At 45.5% G+C, this 15829-nt stretch overlaps 1 protein-coding gene across 5 annotated transcripts in view; it reads left to right on the top strand.

Moving 5' to 3' along the window:
- Palm2akap2 (PALM2 and AKAP2 fusion) overlaps positions 1–15829 on the top strand; it is a 457063-nt gene that overhangs the window by 433231 nt on the left and 8003 nt on the right. For 4 of the 5 annotated variants that reach the window (XM_076845693.2, XM_076845695.2, XM_076845696.2 and 1 more), the window contains one exon: positions 9388–9566. The exons of the other annotated variant lie outside the window; for it this stretch is intronic. In XM_076845693.2, the coding sequence (XP_076701808.2) occupies positions 9388–9566 (179 nt within the window). The remainder of the gene's footprint in view (positions 1–9387; positions 9567–15829) is intronic. 5 annotated transcript variants of the gene reach the window in all.

The following is a 15829-nucleotide window of genomic DNA, read 5'->3' as shown; positions in this document are numbered from 1 at the left end:
GCATGCCAGAGAAACCCAGGTGACGATTGGTTTTGTTTTTTTGAAACAGTTTCTGTTTCCATACTGGATGTTAAATTGATCTACCAAGTCAGATGATTTTGCCCCAGTAGGATGGTACATGATGGTGAATGGCAAGAGGAGGTGTGGATATCAGTCCCGTTAGTGGAATGTCTGCTCTTGTCTTTAATAGTGGAAAGACGTGATCGCTATACATCTTATAAAAATGAAATTTACAGGGAGTATTGATTGACTTTTGAGGTCAGTTTGGATGAAAATTCTGCATGAGTGATCATTATATCACTCTAAAGATTATTAACTGGGTCTTTCCCCCCCTTCCTCATTGTCTTTAAATATCACAAAGGCAAGTCCTAGAAAGAAAGAAAAAAGATGTATAATGTATGTGAATATCAATACAATATTCATGAGGTGGAGCTTGATGGCTCGTTTCATGCTATATTAGAGCCGGACAAGGCCAAGTTCCATTGCTCCACAGTAGAAAACCCTTTATCAGCAACTGGAGGAGGGTTCCACCACAGGCCTAGTGGGAGGGGGCTATCAGCAGTATGCAGTTCCTTCCTCTTCTGTCAGGCAGGCACTTACTTACTGGGCAGCTTGCAGGGACCCAGCTGGCCAAGTGAAGCTAGCTAAAGCTTAATATGGAATGTCCAACAGATGGCTGTTGTCCACTGCTGCATTTCCTGAACATTTTCTGGTGACACAAGTCTAATCACTATAGCCATGTCTCAACAAGACCTTAAAGCTGTGTCCCATACTAGTTATTTCACTCATATTTTTCTCATTTCTCCCAACAGTCCTCTAAAAATCTCACACAAACTCTCTGAACCCTTGATATATATCTGGATGCAGACTTTCTCTGATTTTAGAAGGGTCATGACGGTTTATGCTATTATTTATAATGCAGTACTGATGCCATGGTTTAATATAACTGGAAAGTTCTAGGGAAGAACCCTGTCATAGAATGAAATGTCTGCTGTAAAACTAAGGAAAAATGAGTTGCATTAAGTGGATAAATAAATACTAAGAAGAGTCTCATGTCATGTTTTGCTGCCAAATAAGTTATGAAAAAAAAAAAAACTTGGTTTTCAGAGCTTTATGAATTTTGGAATGAAGCATAAAAACCTATACTGTTATGCTCTTTCAAAGAATTAATACTAGCTCCCAGAGAGGCTGAATAAATTGTTCAAAGCTACTCAGCCAGGAAGTGGTAAAGCCTGGCATGAACCCAAGCCCACTTGCTCTAGACTCCGTATCTTTTTCCAGCCTCTCCTGTACCTCAGCTGAGCCTACCCTATGAGTAGCCTCTCCAGCCTTCAGGGACTGAACTGAGCTAAATCTCCCTCTGCCTTCACCCAGTCACAGGCCCAATTCCTGCATTTTCTGGGTCCTTTCTGAACATTGTTTTTTTTTTTTTTTTTTTTGAGCCAACATAGCTCTGGAATTCTCTGCTTTCAATGGCCTGGGTTTGTCTCTCAGAAGCCACAAAACAGCACTAACATAGTGACTTTGAATGGTTCCTTATTACTTCACAATGGAATTCCAATGCCCCATTTATAAGTAAGCTAAATTGCTGTTTCTATCCCAAGATTCAGGGAGATAGTGAGGGAACTGACATAATCCATGTCAATTTCCTAACTTGGCTGTTCTTGTGTTTTCTGGTAGTTCACTGGAAAAGGCTTATTCCCTGAATCAGGGAATAAGGGTACACACACAAGAAATTGACTTGTCAATTTGAGGACAAGCAGGGATAAATGTTCACTCTGTTAACTTTACATGAACGTGTTAGGTGTAGCGGGGTCAAAATGAACTAATTTAAACCCGTGGCCTAGAATGTCATGATTGCCTTTGATTGTTCTCTTTTCTTTTCCCTGAACCTCCCGGTTTATCTGAACCTCGCAGATATGTTTCTTTAAAAAATACACACCGTTAGGAAAGAAATTGGTAGGAAAAGCCTCCATTAAAGCAGCATTTGGTAAAAGGTGAGGGTGTATAGTAGAGAAATTTTCAGCCTCACTCTTGAGAAGGCAGAGACTCCCAGATTTTTTCTCTGACAAGCCTAGGGTCATGGCTCTTGGGCAGTAGAACTTGGAAAAAGGCAGAACATCCCCTGTCAGCTTAATTTCCTGTGTGCAAGCAGGTTCTGCTCTATTGCTAATTGTGCTAGCTTTCTGATAGATCCAGGTGTTTGGATTGGCTTCTGCTGATGCTCCAGCTTGATGGGGTCAATACACATGTCCTTGTTTGCTTGCTCCCCCACGGCTATTCCATGCTCCAAGTTAGGGGGGAGATTTCCACGGAATTAGACTCAGCTACATACAAAGAAAGTGCATAGTCTTGAGCTGAGAAAGAGGAAGTGAATCAAAAGACATAATTCTTACAAGATCCCTGGTAAGAAATGAACTAATCAAAGCCAGGCTTGGGAGCAGGATGTCCCCAGTGACTGCTAGAATCAGGGGCAGGATATGACTGCATCTCTTACTGACCATAGTGACTTGCTCTGTGCTTCCCAGTGAGTTTGACATTTCAGATTCATTTGATGAGAATTACTTAGGAGTTGCTTTCTGCAATGGCTGTGAACCTGAAATAATAACAGAATGTGTGTCATCAAATTGTTTCTATTCCTAGTTTTTTTCTAAGTACTTCCGTGGAATTAAAATCACTCTTTTAAAACTTGACGTCAGGAATGAGTTTTCAGTAGTCACTCTTTTTCAAAAACAAAGGAATGACAAAGTTCATCATTAAAATGTATTGGGTGATAGTAAAATTACAAGTATCAATCACCATCAGTTTGCTTCCCTTTTTCTTTTCTTGTGGAGAGGTGATGTTCATCCAGCCAAGCCCACCATGTTAGTAGGAATGTGTTTAATAAAAAGATCTTGTGGGAAAGTATGCTTTTCACTATAATTGTCATTGTTACTGTTTTAATGAACCTTTTATCTCTTTTTCATCTTAAGCTTGGCTTCCCTGGTTCTCTCCCAAGATTCAGGGAGACGGTGGGGGAACTGACATAGTCCATGTCAACTGTCTAACATGGCTCTTCTTGTGTTTTCTGATAGTTCACTGGACTCGTGCATTTTTATCATCTTCCAGTGGCATTCATAGGGTGAGCAGTTCATCAAATAAAACCTGTCTGACCTTGAAGCAATTGTATTTGACATTTTCTCAGATTAGTTCCACCAGGAAGGGTCATTTCTCATTCTTGAGCTAGGTTTGCAATGCAAGATTCCCATCATTCCATCCTGGGGCCTTCAAAGGAGGAGAAGGAAGAATAAAAATGATCAGCTCCTCGTGTGGGTCACAGCCTCTGTGTGCTCTTGGGCTGACATTCAGGATGTTCCCTTTCACTGAGAGGAAAGGAAACTGCAACTGCCAAGACGGAGCTCCTTACTTTCTGTAGAATTGTGAGTTGCTTTAGATGTTTGCGACCTAGTCCTAGTGCAGTGTGAAGAAAGAAGGTCATCGAAGGAGGACTGGGCCAGGCATGTCATCTGGTGGGTGTTTTGTTCTGTTTGGTGTGGCTTTTAAATACGAGTGGGTGGTGGCTTTTTCTTTTCTCTTGAGAAATGTAGAAACAAAGGATCTTTGAAGACCTCAGACTCCATGGAGATGGAATCTAACAATCACCGAACTCTAAACTTTTGATTTCCACAAAATACCTCTAAACTTCTGGAATTCACATTTGTTACTTTTTTTTTTTTTTTTTTTTTTGAAGTTAGACCTGTTCCTACAGAAGGAGGATTTGAGCTGTCAGGACTGACAACAGCTGTGTTCCGAATATACACAGCCCTCTCCCGGGTTCCCTAGGGTGGGAAGAATTGCAGATTCTTTTCTCTGCCTCCTGTCAGCGCAGCCCACTTCAAGTGCCCCAGGGAAATCCTTTCTTGCTTGGAAAATCCCTAAGTGTGGCCAAGGCACGGCTTGCTTTCTCTGGACTAGAAAATGCTTTATCTCTTTCTCATAAATAAACAGGAAACACAAATTCGTGTTTCCCGCTTTTCTTTTCCACTCATGGACACAGTGCTGGCTAATTTGTAATGAAATCCTGCCTGGTTTTGGTAATGGATTTGTAATGAAATTCTCTCCCTGTTCCCTAGTCTGCCTCACCATGAGACAGCCCCTGAGCCTACCTTCTTAAATGCCTACAATATAACTGCTTTTTCCTCTTAATATATTTTGAGTATTTTTCTATGACTTTTAACTAGTCTGAAACATGATTTGTAATGGCTAAAAACTAGTCATACCTAATGTAACCATTCTCCTGTAGGCAGATACCTTGGTTCAATTATCTTTTTAATTACTAAGGTAGAAGTTCTTGTACATAAGCTTTGTGCTCATTCTTAATTGTCAGCCAAACTAGCTAGTGCCAGAAAGTTCCTTGGAAGCTGGTTAGCCAGTATTATACGCCAGAGAAGCATATTTCCTAAACCGCCTTCCTTGAAATTTTAATAGGTATTCCATGAAGTGAGTTTCTCTGGTTAAATAAATGTGAGATTATGCTGCATTTTGTTCTTGCATTAGCAGTTCATGGTTATGTTAGGACCAAACCCAGAAGTCTTCCCGTAGGACCTTCGTCTCTGTCTCTCTGCCTTTCTCCCCCCCCCCCCCCCCCGCCTTCCTCTCCCCTTTCTCCTTATTTAAATCCAAGTTTATTTTTACAATGCTTTTTTGGGGGGTTGTTTTGCTTGTTTACAACATTGAGGATACCAGCTCACATAGCCAAGGTAATAGGACACACGTTTAGAAACAGCTTTGAAATCGATCCAGCCGAGCCAAGTTGCTTACCCTCAAACACCTGCAAAAGTCAAGTCTGATATTACTGTAGATGGAGTAGTTTGAACAAAAATCACGTTTATGAAATAAACTCAGAAATGTTTCCTGTTCTGCACTCAGAATTTCAGTCTGATTTTGTTCTGTTGTTTCCCTACGGTGGATGTAGAGGTCACCTTGCACCTGTCCTCTGCTCTGTTAACCATCAGGTCCACTCTTCAGTCTAAAGCAACCCAGGGCTGCCCTTAGCTCTATGTGGCAGTCTGTTCTTGTTGTTTCTCAGGACTGTGACTGGGGCAGCGGGGGGCGGGGGGGAGTGGTCCTTCAAGAGAACTCTTCTGTGGAATGTTAAGTCCAGGTGAGAAACTGGACACTTATGAATTGGAGGCTACTTGGAGGTATTTCAGCTATGGAATCACTCAGCAGGTGGATAACCTCGGCCAGGGCCAGGTTGGATGGGGTAAGCTGGGAGGGAGGGACCCTGGGGAAAGAGAGGAAGCGAGATTCACACTGGAGCAGAGCACCAAGGGTAACTCACTGTTTGGGGCATGTTCTCGAGGCCAGAGAACTTCAGAGGGCCTCATGGTGCCACTGGTAAGGATGCAACTGACCTCGCAGGCCTGCGGCACAGACCATTCACTTCACATTCCTGAGGTCCAACAGTGGAGGTATCTGCAGTGTCCACTGCTGGGGGAAGAGCAGCAGAAGTTTCTCACCATCCTCATTGAGACAGTGGGGGATTACAGGGCCCAGCAGAAAAGTCTGGCCAAGGCAGCTTCCCCTGACACTGACCATGAGGCACAGCACCTCCTTTGTCTGGGGACCTGTGACAGCCCCACCTGAGGCCGTGACATGATCTTGGTTGGTTATCTGAACAAAGCCTCTTCTCTCAGGTTGTTGTCAGCCATCTTTCCTCTTGGGGGGGCAGCTGCTCCAGGCCTACTAAGCCAGCCTTCCTTCCTGTGACCTCTGGTGGCTGTCACTGGTAACACTTGCACCAGGGATGGGCTTTGAGTTGCTGGAATGATAGGAAATAAATAAGCAGGACGTGTCTTTACTGTAGTCTGACTGTGGCTGACCACGTCCTGTAGCCACCTTTCACCTCCTCCACAGCTTCCTTGCAGCCTTCATCTCCCCCTAGAGATCAGCTACCACCAACACGGGGTTTGGGTGCCAGACTGTAATTGTGACTATCAACTGTCACTTGGGCTGGAGTTAGCCTCTGGGCCTCCAGGGTCCAAGCCATTTCCAGGTATCAGGACATCCACCCTAACTACATCGTAAGACACAAGGATTCAGTGATATAAAGGCCATATGTGAATTGCCATTGTCATTGCCTCAGAGCCATGCGTGTGATTCTGTGGCCGTGGAATGTTTGATTTCATGTGTTCCAGTGAAGGCATTTGAACTCTTTCTTCTGATTCCTTGTGGGAGGTTCTGTCCCAATCCATAAGCATTTGCTCAGTGGCTAGTACACGTGTTTCCTCGTGGACTTAACTGGTTTTATCAGCTCGTGTCAACAGCTCCTGCCGGGATCCATCAGCGACCAGGACCAGCTAGGCCCTCCTCTAAGGGGGTCTTCATTCAAATGCTTGGGGGGTTCACTGATAGTTGAATCGGTTCATATCCTCAGGTCATTTTTGCAGTTTGTAGACAGATGCTTCAATAATCAAGTCAGCTTGTGAAAAGGCTTTCCCAGGAGGTAAACCAAGTTCTGCGAGGCCGGGGGGCCCTGCTGCCTGGTGTGTGAGAGGCAGCAGCTAGAGGCAGTGGATTTCTACTGTGCCTTCTAGACGTTTAGTGCCGGACGAGTGGCAGATGGGAGATTACCTGGACACTTGAGGTCAACAACTGGAGATGACAACAAAGCAACTTGGTGTCTATTTCTGGTCCTGGAAGAGCTGCAGGATACTCATGAAACTGTGTGTCCTCACCCCGGAGTCACATTATCCTTTGAGATAATGGTTAAATGGTAGCTGGACTCATTGGATGCTTTCTGTTCTAAATACTCTTGTTATAAATGTTACCTCAGTCTTTCTAACAACTATCTAAGGGTACTTCTGTCATCATATCCGCTTTACAGATGAGGAAACTGAGGTATAAAAACAGTGAGTTGCCAGCCCAGAATTACTTGGCACCTAAGTAGTGGATTCAAACTGCAGCACAAGGGCTCCAAAACCTGTGTACTCACCTCTGTGCTGGACCACTTCTCAAGCCATCAATTTAAAAGTCAGTTGTAATTTTTAGAGGTGTATGCTAAGTGTACAGGGGTAAAATGACCCCAGGTCTGGGATTTCTTTAAAAAATGCAACAAGTGGAAGGAAGGAAGGAAGGAAGGACCACAGGTGGTAAAATCTTGATAAATATTTATTGTAGGTTATTTAAAAATGCCTATGGAGCCATTATTAGCAGTTCCTAACTCCTATAATAAAAAATAGAAACGATTTCTTATGAATTTGGAGATTTTGAAATATTTGTTATTGTTGGTAACAAGAGTTTTTAAATTATCTGGATCATTGCATATGCTTTTTACTAAGTTAATCAGTGCAATTGTGGCTGTGAAGTGGAATCCCTCTTTTGTATGTTAAAAACTACTTTCCTCCAGGTGCCATGGAGCACACCCGTAATCCCAGTGGCTTGGGAGGCTGAGGCAGGAGGACCACAAGTTCAAAACCAGCCTCAGCAGCTTGACAAGGCCCTAAGCGACTTAGTGAATTGACCATGGCACACTCCTGTAATCCCAGTGGCTCGGAAGGCTGAGGCAGGAGGATCGTGAGTTCAAAGTCAACCCCAGCAAAAGTGAGGTGCTAAGCAACTCAGTGAGACCCTGTCTCTAAATAAAATATAAAATAGGACTGGGGCTGTGGCTCAGTGGTCAAGTGCCCCTGAGTTCAATCCTTGGTACCTCTCCCCACCCCACCCCCGAAAAAAGAGAGAGACGGGGGATGGAGATATGACTCAGTGGTGAAGTGCCCCCTGGGTTCAATCCCTAGTGCCCCAAACAAACAAAACTACTTTCCATCTAGTCAACAAATGTGATGGCCGTGTGCCTTATTTTTTTATATTGATAAGGGTTGCTCTGCTTGCCAAATGTGTTCAGTGGAATAGTATAACATTTAAATTGGAAGACCTCACAAAGACAGCTCCTTCCCAGACTTATTTGGCAGCTGTGGAAGTGGAAGCTCAGAATTTAAGTGATTGGCTGAATATTAAAGTGGAGCGTTAAAAGCATGATCTCTTGCCAATCAGTAACCAGTTAGTGAGGGCGCAGGAATTAAAATCTGGAGCTTCCAAGCTCTAGGCCTTTCCAGATCCATCGGAAGGAGCCTGTGCTGGTAAGGGGCCACAGCCACCCGCATGGAGACTCAGACTCAGCCTACACTTGGGACTCCTGCTAGGTCAGGCAGGTGCCAAGTAAGGAGTCTGGGATGTGCGATGAAGGCAGGGAGTTTCCCCAAGCTTGGGACCAGAAGGGGTCACGTGGGACTTCAACTTCCCCTGGCTCTATTCAGAGGCCAAAATGTGGCTTCTTAAATGTGGCTTCTTCTCGCACCCTTTAAGCGCCTCATGTGGATCAGCTGGTGCCCCCAGTGCCACCCACTTTGGGGCTTGAAAGGACCCATGTATTCTGTTTTCTCCACATTCCTTGTTGCAGAGCCCAGCTGTGTCGCCCTCAAAGGGCCTGTGTAAAAACACCATTGCCATTGCACCTTCTCAGAGGTGCACCTGGGTCTCAGTGGCACTAAAGTCTACTCTTTGATGGGCCAGAAGCCAGGGCCCCAGGCTTTTCCCAAGAGAAGAATACAAATGGTCTTAGCAAAAGTGTCCAGAGTCCCCACCCACTGGCCTCATTTCCTTATCTGGGAACTCCTGGAGAGCATCCAGGGCTAAAATCTCACCACTCCGCGTCTGGTGGATACCCCCTGCCCCTCACGTCCCACCACCACACACACTACCTTCGCTGGCATTTGTCCCTTAAGGTTTGGAGGATCTCAAACTCAAATGCTTTCGGGACCCCAGCAGGTAAGATGAATGAATGAAGCTTGACCCATTTAAGACTGGAGTGACCTGGGAGGAATGGCCACAGTCTCGTTCAAAGGGTTTGCCACACTGTGATGCCCATGTAGAAAACCCCGGGCAGAATAGCCGGCACTTGGCCACCTCTGACATAGAGGACACCAGGAAGGCCAGGTTCCACCCCTGGTCTCCCCTGTGACCTCTGGTTTTCTCATAAGAATTGGGCCTCAAAGGCTTCAAGGTGCCACCTCTTCCAAGTCTCATCCTCTGACCTGTGATAAAATACACGTCTCCATAGCAACCAGGGCCAGGATGGTCTGACTAACATATTTGCAAAATGCCCGCCAGGCCCGTGTGATCTAACTAACCTTTTAAAACTAGTGTCCTTGGGGTCTCTGATGGATGGGTGTGCGCATTCTCTGCAGTGTTTTGTCCCCTGTAACTAAATGGCCCACACTTAACCTTCATTCTGGGGGCGCCCTCGATGTCAGAAGTTGCCTTTTCTTTTTGCCGGTTTTCTCTTCTTTCTGAAAGCAGCCATGAGCAGATGAGCTTAGAAAGGGTGTTCTCTTCGTATTGTTTCAGGGAAAATAGAGAAAGTCAAACCTCCTCCATCCCCCACAACCGAAGGCCCCAGCTTGCAGCCTGACTTAGCCCCCGAAGAGGCTGCCGGAACCCAGCGGCCCAAGAACCTGATGCAGACCCTCATGGAAGACTATGAGACACACAAATCTAAAAGGCGCGAGAGAATGGATGATAGTAGTGTAAGTTTTTCCTCCTTTCCTTTCACTTTCCGAGGGCGGCCGTCCGTGTGGTGTGTGTGTGTGGTGTACCAGTTCAGGTGTGGATGTGTATACAGTTGTTTCTGAATAGCATCGCGGTTCCAAAACCAATTTTCAAATGTGTGGTTTAACATGAGTGGATTGGGTTTGGGTTTGGGTTTCTGCCTTGGTTCCCAAACAGTGGCCTTTTCTGGCCAAAGATAGCTTGAGCCCCTGGCAAGGGTGGTGCACAAGATGTTTGGGGTGTGGAAAGACAACACACACGGGCGATGCTTCGGGGAGGGAGCAGGAGTGAGCGCCAGGGAGCCGCTTGACCTACTTTGTGCACATTCTGTGTTTTTAGAGAACTATGAAATGCTGCTTCTTCAAAAATCTACGTTGTGAGCAATCACTATAAATATTCCACAGTGCTCAAAAAGACAAGGGTGAGCTGGGAATGGTGACACACTCCTGTCATCCCAGTAAATTTGGAGGCTGAGGCAGGATGATTGTCCTAGCAACTCAGCAAGGCCCTAAGCAACTTAGTGAAACACCATCTCAAAATAAAAAGGACAGCAGTCGTTGCTCAGTGGTAAAGCACAAAGCACCCCTCAGTTCAATAACCCGGTTGCCCCCCACACCCTCCCCTCCAAAAAAAAAAAAAGGGGCGGGAGACATGTGTTTTGGGTTGTTTCCAAGCCTCTTATGCAGTTTGGCAAGAAAGAGCCATTTTAAATGACAGTTGAAAACCACGCGACTACCCTGTCCCTGACCCCAGAACTTTGCATGTGGCTTTCACATGAACTATGAAGGAAGTCATCCACTCTGGTTTCTTTGTCCTGCAAAAGACTTTAGAGTTGTTCCATACGGTCCCAAGGAGCCTGGGATCAGCCTCAAGATTTCACACCATCCCTGAGGAAGTCTCGGGCATCAGTCTCTTTGCATCCCTGGAAGTAATCAATCAATCCCTGGCCCAGATGTGCTCAAGTCCCACCTAGCTGGGATTGCTAAACTGCCTAGTTTACCCCAGGAGGGTCCTGGTTTATGCCTATTGTCCTGGCATAATGATGAATAGCACCCCTTTCCCTTTAAAAGGTATCCTGCTTTAGATAATGAACTACCCGGTCACCTTAAACTTGAGTGCCCTGGAGTTCACAGTAGGAAAGTCCGCACCGGTTTACACTTTTCATACCTCTGGCAGGCTCATCCCAGGTTAAAGGACTTCTGGGACGGAAGCCAGGACTGAAAGTTGCTTTCAAAATATGTGGTGAGAAAGAAAGGAAGAAAAGGCACACAGGGGAGCCTATGGTCTGCTCTCTGAATTTCACAGTGGCTTGGGGCCTGTCCTGCGGTGTCTGCTGAGGACATTCCTATTGGGCTTCACTGTGATGGAGGCAGCAGCTCCTTCCTGAGCCTGTGGGACATTTCCTGCCCACTAAGTCTCTTCAGCCAGCCCTTTTTTGCAGCCCCAGTTTTGGTACAGAGTTCACATTTAGGTATTTTTGGTGGTCTGTGGCTGCTTTGAAAGGTGGTGCAGAAAAGTGTATCCAGAACATACATCAGCAACTTTGGAGGTCAACCGAGTGGGTCCCTCATGTTACCATGTGGACGGGAAAGAACAAATCAACCCTTTTAGTAGCGACCCATTCAAATGTTTTCCAAGCACACTCTGTGTTATCTCTTGTACATGCTTATTGTGTTGGAGTATAGAAAAAACACTGTACACAGAAGGAAAGAGCCAATTCTTAGTCATTTGCTAAGCAGAGGGCTGAAGTCTCCTTTGTACCTGCTCTGACACTCAGGCAGCCACCTCATGAATGCCAGCCAGGTTGGATTTCCTTTTGGCATTAATGAAGCCAAAAGTAAAGTATGGAGTCAGCATTTTAATATTCTAATTGCCCTTCCCTTACACAGTGAAGAGGCAGCTTCCTATCTCTATTTTGCCCAAGTAATTCAACATTTCAGGTAAGGAAGAAATCTACGAACAAATCAAGCTGTTGCTATTTCCAGGTCCTGGACGCAAGGCCCAGTGTTTTGAAGTCGAATGACATTACAATCAAACCAAGTGTTTGTGTTTTTAAAAATTCTAAGAACAGGATAAAACTTATTCAACTGGTGTCTCCTCTTTTCAGAGATCCAATCTCAAAAAAAATATACTCAGATTGCTTCTAAAGCAATTACATGATTTTCAGCCAGACTAAATTTCTGAGCCACCTCTTAGCATGTCTATTAGCCCTCCCAGTTTAGGGGATCTTTTCTGTTGTATCTATATGAGTCACTGGAAAATGCATTGAAGTTTTCCCCCTAGCTGGTCTGTGGCCCCTTTCCGTTTTTCTTTAGTTGTCTCTTATATGAGAAGGACAATAACAGAGAGCAGGTGGGTTGTTTGGTAGCCTGGCTTCCTATTCCTAGAAGCTAAGGGCAATTCTTCTAAAAGTAAAATAATTCTGTTCTCCTGCTCCGTGCACATACACTATTAGCAGGGCAAAATGGCATTGTAGATTGTGTACCCTCTAAGAACCTCACTTGGCTCACGCTGATGTCCCCAGTGTCACCTAGTGCCATACAGCATCTTCCCTGGCATCTCACCAGCCAACATTTCCTTCCTACAAGCCCCCTGGCAGCATTTCTGCCTGCCCTTTTGGAAATTTGAAACCACGTTTTAAGGATCCTGTGGGTTCTCCCCCAGGATCAAAACCCGAGTCTAGAAAGTAGCAAGTCATTTATAAATTGAATAAAAAGAATTCTTACTTGGTCTGCATTCGCAAGGAAAATGCAGACCTAAAAGCAAAAATGACATATAACTGGGACGTGTCTGTGGTGAGATAACACCAGACACATTGATAGCAATGAGCATGAAGAAAGAGAAGGAGCCCGCATGAACCAAGCCTGCAGTTTCCCTGAGAGAATTCTGCCATCAAAACTGAGAAAAACTGTTGCCATTTAAAACAGGTCCAGGGCCCCCTAATCACATCACAGGAGTGGCAGTATGTGGAGCTGTCCACAGCACGGGGCCCTGCTGTCTCCAGTTTTCCCACTTAATGAAAAAAAGGTACAAAACAGGCCAGGGGGCAGGGAACCTGCTCATTTTGCAGTTGGTGAGCAAAAAAGGTCAGCGACATATGGAACATTGCCCAAAAGAAGTTATCCCCAAATGGCTGCACTTACTACTAGAACTTGAGCATGGCACTCCCTTTGTGGTCAAAGTCCACAGGTGACCCACCTGGACGGGCTTCCTTGTTCTGTACGGACATCAGTGGGTGTGTCCTTGCTCCATGTTCTGCCCACTCATTAGTAGAGTCCTTGGCTAATTTTTTGAGGAAGGAGGGTTGTATGGCCACCCCTACACCCAGGGCAGCTTACCATTATTAGAAAAAGACCCTGTTTCCTCAGAGAGGCTGCACCTCTGCCCCAGGCTCACTGTTCATCCTTTTAATCATTCACTCCTTTAACCTGGTAATTTTGCAGTGGGCCCAGATGTAGCCACCTGACTTTAATTGCGGGTTTCCCTTCTCCGGAATTGTTATTTTACTGGAAATGCCCTTTTTCTGGGTCTGATGCCATCTCTGGTCAGTCCTTCAACTCATAATGGACTGATCCTTTCCTAAAGGGCTTCTTGGTGCCTTGCAAAGGAGCTGTCTTGAGGTGGGGATGGAGGAGACCCTGCCCACTGTAGGTCTGGAGGACAGCTGGGCTGGTGGGCACAAATCAGGAGCTATTTGGATTGCTTTCCTTCAGGCCTCAAGAAGCCCTTTAGGGGACGGATTCACGAGGCCGTTATGAGTTGCATGATTGCATTTAGTTAAACACCATGACCTGAGCCTAGGAAGGTAAAGATGAGGGTTCATTGGTTCTCTTGAACATGTTGGTAGATTCCTCCCCCTTTTCCAGTTAAAGGGAGGTGGCCTTAGTCAGCTCAGCGGCATGAGGAACATTGAGCCCTCTGTGTGCTCAGTCCCATCTTCACTTCTAACACAGGATCTACTCAGCAGGGTTTTCCTGTGTTTTCTGTCTCCCTCCCTCCGTTCCTTTTCTCCTGGCCTTCCTCCCCTCTCCCTGGCTTTTTTTTTTTTTTTTTTTGGTGGTGCTGGGAATTGAGCCCAGGGCCCTGTGCATGGGAGGCAGGCACTCTATCAACTGAACTAGATTCCCAGCCCCCGACACTATTACTATTGAAAGTTCTTGCAACCACCCTTGCTTGTCTCCGAATAAGAGAAAGCCTCATCAGTTCCCTGGACTGTGTCAGAACTGGGGTCTGGCACTTCCTGCTTCTCTAGAAGAATTTCTATCTCAACTTTCCCTCTAAATGAAGTCATGCATTGAGAGATGCCGCTGTACTCTCACTGAGTAGGTGAAGGAAGCCCATCTGCCCCAGAGCCCCTCCCTTCCCCAGGCCCTAGGGGAAGCCCAGCCACAAGCAAGGATGCTTCACGTTGCCTGTCTCTCATAGGACAGGGAAGGTGCAAAGGAGAGGAGAGCTCCGAGTCCTCACCTCCCAGCCATTAGTCTGACCACTTCAGAAGTGTAATTTTTAAGTGTTTCATGTAAGAAATTGCTGATGCCCACAGATTTGTAAGCCCATAGACTCAGGGGTACTAAGTCTATATGACTAACAGTACCCCACACCAGTCAACTCCTCAGATGCCCTATGCAGTGTAAATGCAAGCTCATTACCACAATTCTGGAAGGGGCTGGGCTGTCCCACATTGTTTTTTGTTTTTTTTTTGTCTCCTTTCCGGTAGTTGGATCTACTCAACCCCCAACCCCATGGATTCTTACAGAGGACTTTTAGTCTTCTGTAAAACTATTATTTTAGTATTGTAATGCTCATATTAATTCTAAGTGATGATCACAGGACCACCCCACTCCAGGGATCTTATGCAGTCCTCCAGGGTTCTGATGAGGGTGGCTGTGTATATGGTCACCCAAGGCAGTGCCTTCTTTAGAGATCAGGGTCTTCTTTGAGTGAACCTCAAGGTTCAGAGAAGCCTACAGGAAGAGTTTTTGAAAAGCTGGCTCCAGAGTCTGGCAAATCCAAAATGGAAAGAATCCCGTTAATTCAAAGTGCAGAAAAATGAAAGCAACATCTTGAATTAACAAAATGCGGCTTATCTGATATTTTTATTAAAGGATAATAGGGTATCTACTTGCTCCAAGAGATACAGACTTTGAAATAATCAAATATCAGATGAAGCAAGTCTTGGCGTGGGTGTGTGGTGGCCTCCTGGAGTGACTGCCCCTCCTGCCCACCTCTGGCGTGGTGTGGGTTCCCATTGGCGGGGTACTCTGTGAGTGTCTGCTGTGTACTAACCCTGGTCTTTTCCCTTCCTGCCAGTACACCTCTAAGTTACTGTCTTGCAAGGTGACCTCTGAGGTACTTTTCAACTTGTCTGTCTTGGTGTCAGTGCATGCTCGATGCAGGTGCATGCTGTTGTGGTTTGCCGTTTCCTGATGTGTTACATGAGAATGGCAAGAAAAACAGCTTGTCTCCACGTGGATTTCCTCCTGCCTTTTCTGAACTGGGGGACTGCCTCACGGTGCCGGAGTCCATGCAACGATGATTCGCTGTGCTGTGCTGTGCGGTGGGGTTGGAGAAGACCTTGCCCACCCGTGGATCTGGAAGACGTTTGAACTGGAGGGCACAAATGATGGGCTGTTTGGCTTCTTTTAGTTTCCTTAGGCATGAGTCGCAAATCTAATCTGGTTTGGTTAGAAAATAGTACAACTCATGTGGATTGAGCTGTTGATTCTAACCGGTCCCGCTTACCTTAACACAAACCCAGAGAGCTCCCCCATTTCATGGATTTAGGATGAGTTATTCCAAATATGAACCAACCCCATGACCAGGTCCTTCTGATCTTTCAATTTATACTTTTGTTTTGGAAGCTTCTTCTTTCACATATACAAGTCATTATTTACTCACCTGGTTTACGATTTATTAAGGGTCTACCATGTGCCAGGCACTGTTCTGTGTTCCTGATGTCGTGGAGCCGGCATGCAAAGTCCCCAATTATAAAATGCAATCTCATAATAAGACCTACTCCTCCAGCTTTGCCCATTCTTATTATTTCATAGCACTTGCTAAATATTTTTAAAAAGAAGTTAATGTTGCAAATACAACTCAAGCCCTCTTGTTTCTTCTCCCAGTTCTTATTGCTCAGTCTCTTTGTCACACCTTTTCTCTCCTGAGAGGTAACTGTTCTTGGCATTGGTGTTCATTTTCATGCATGCTTTTATACTACACATATATGTACACCTAAACAATG

Source organism: Callospermophilus lateralis, chromosome 2, assembly GCF_048772815.1.
Source record: "Callospermophilus lateralis isolate mCalLat2 chromosome 2, mCalLat2.hap1, whole genome shotgun sequence".
Lineage (NCBI taxonomy): Eukaryota > Metazoa > Chordata > Mammalia > Rodentia > Sciuridae > Callospermophilus > Callospermophilus lateralis.
The sequence above is the reverse complement of the archived record's forward strand: the minus strand, read 5'-3'. Positions and strand labels throughout refer to the sequence as shown.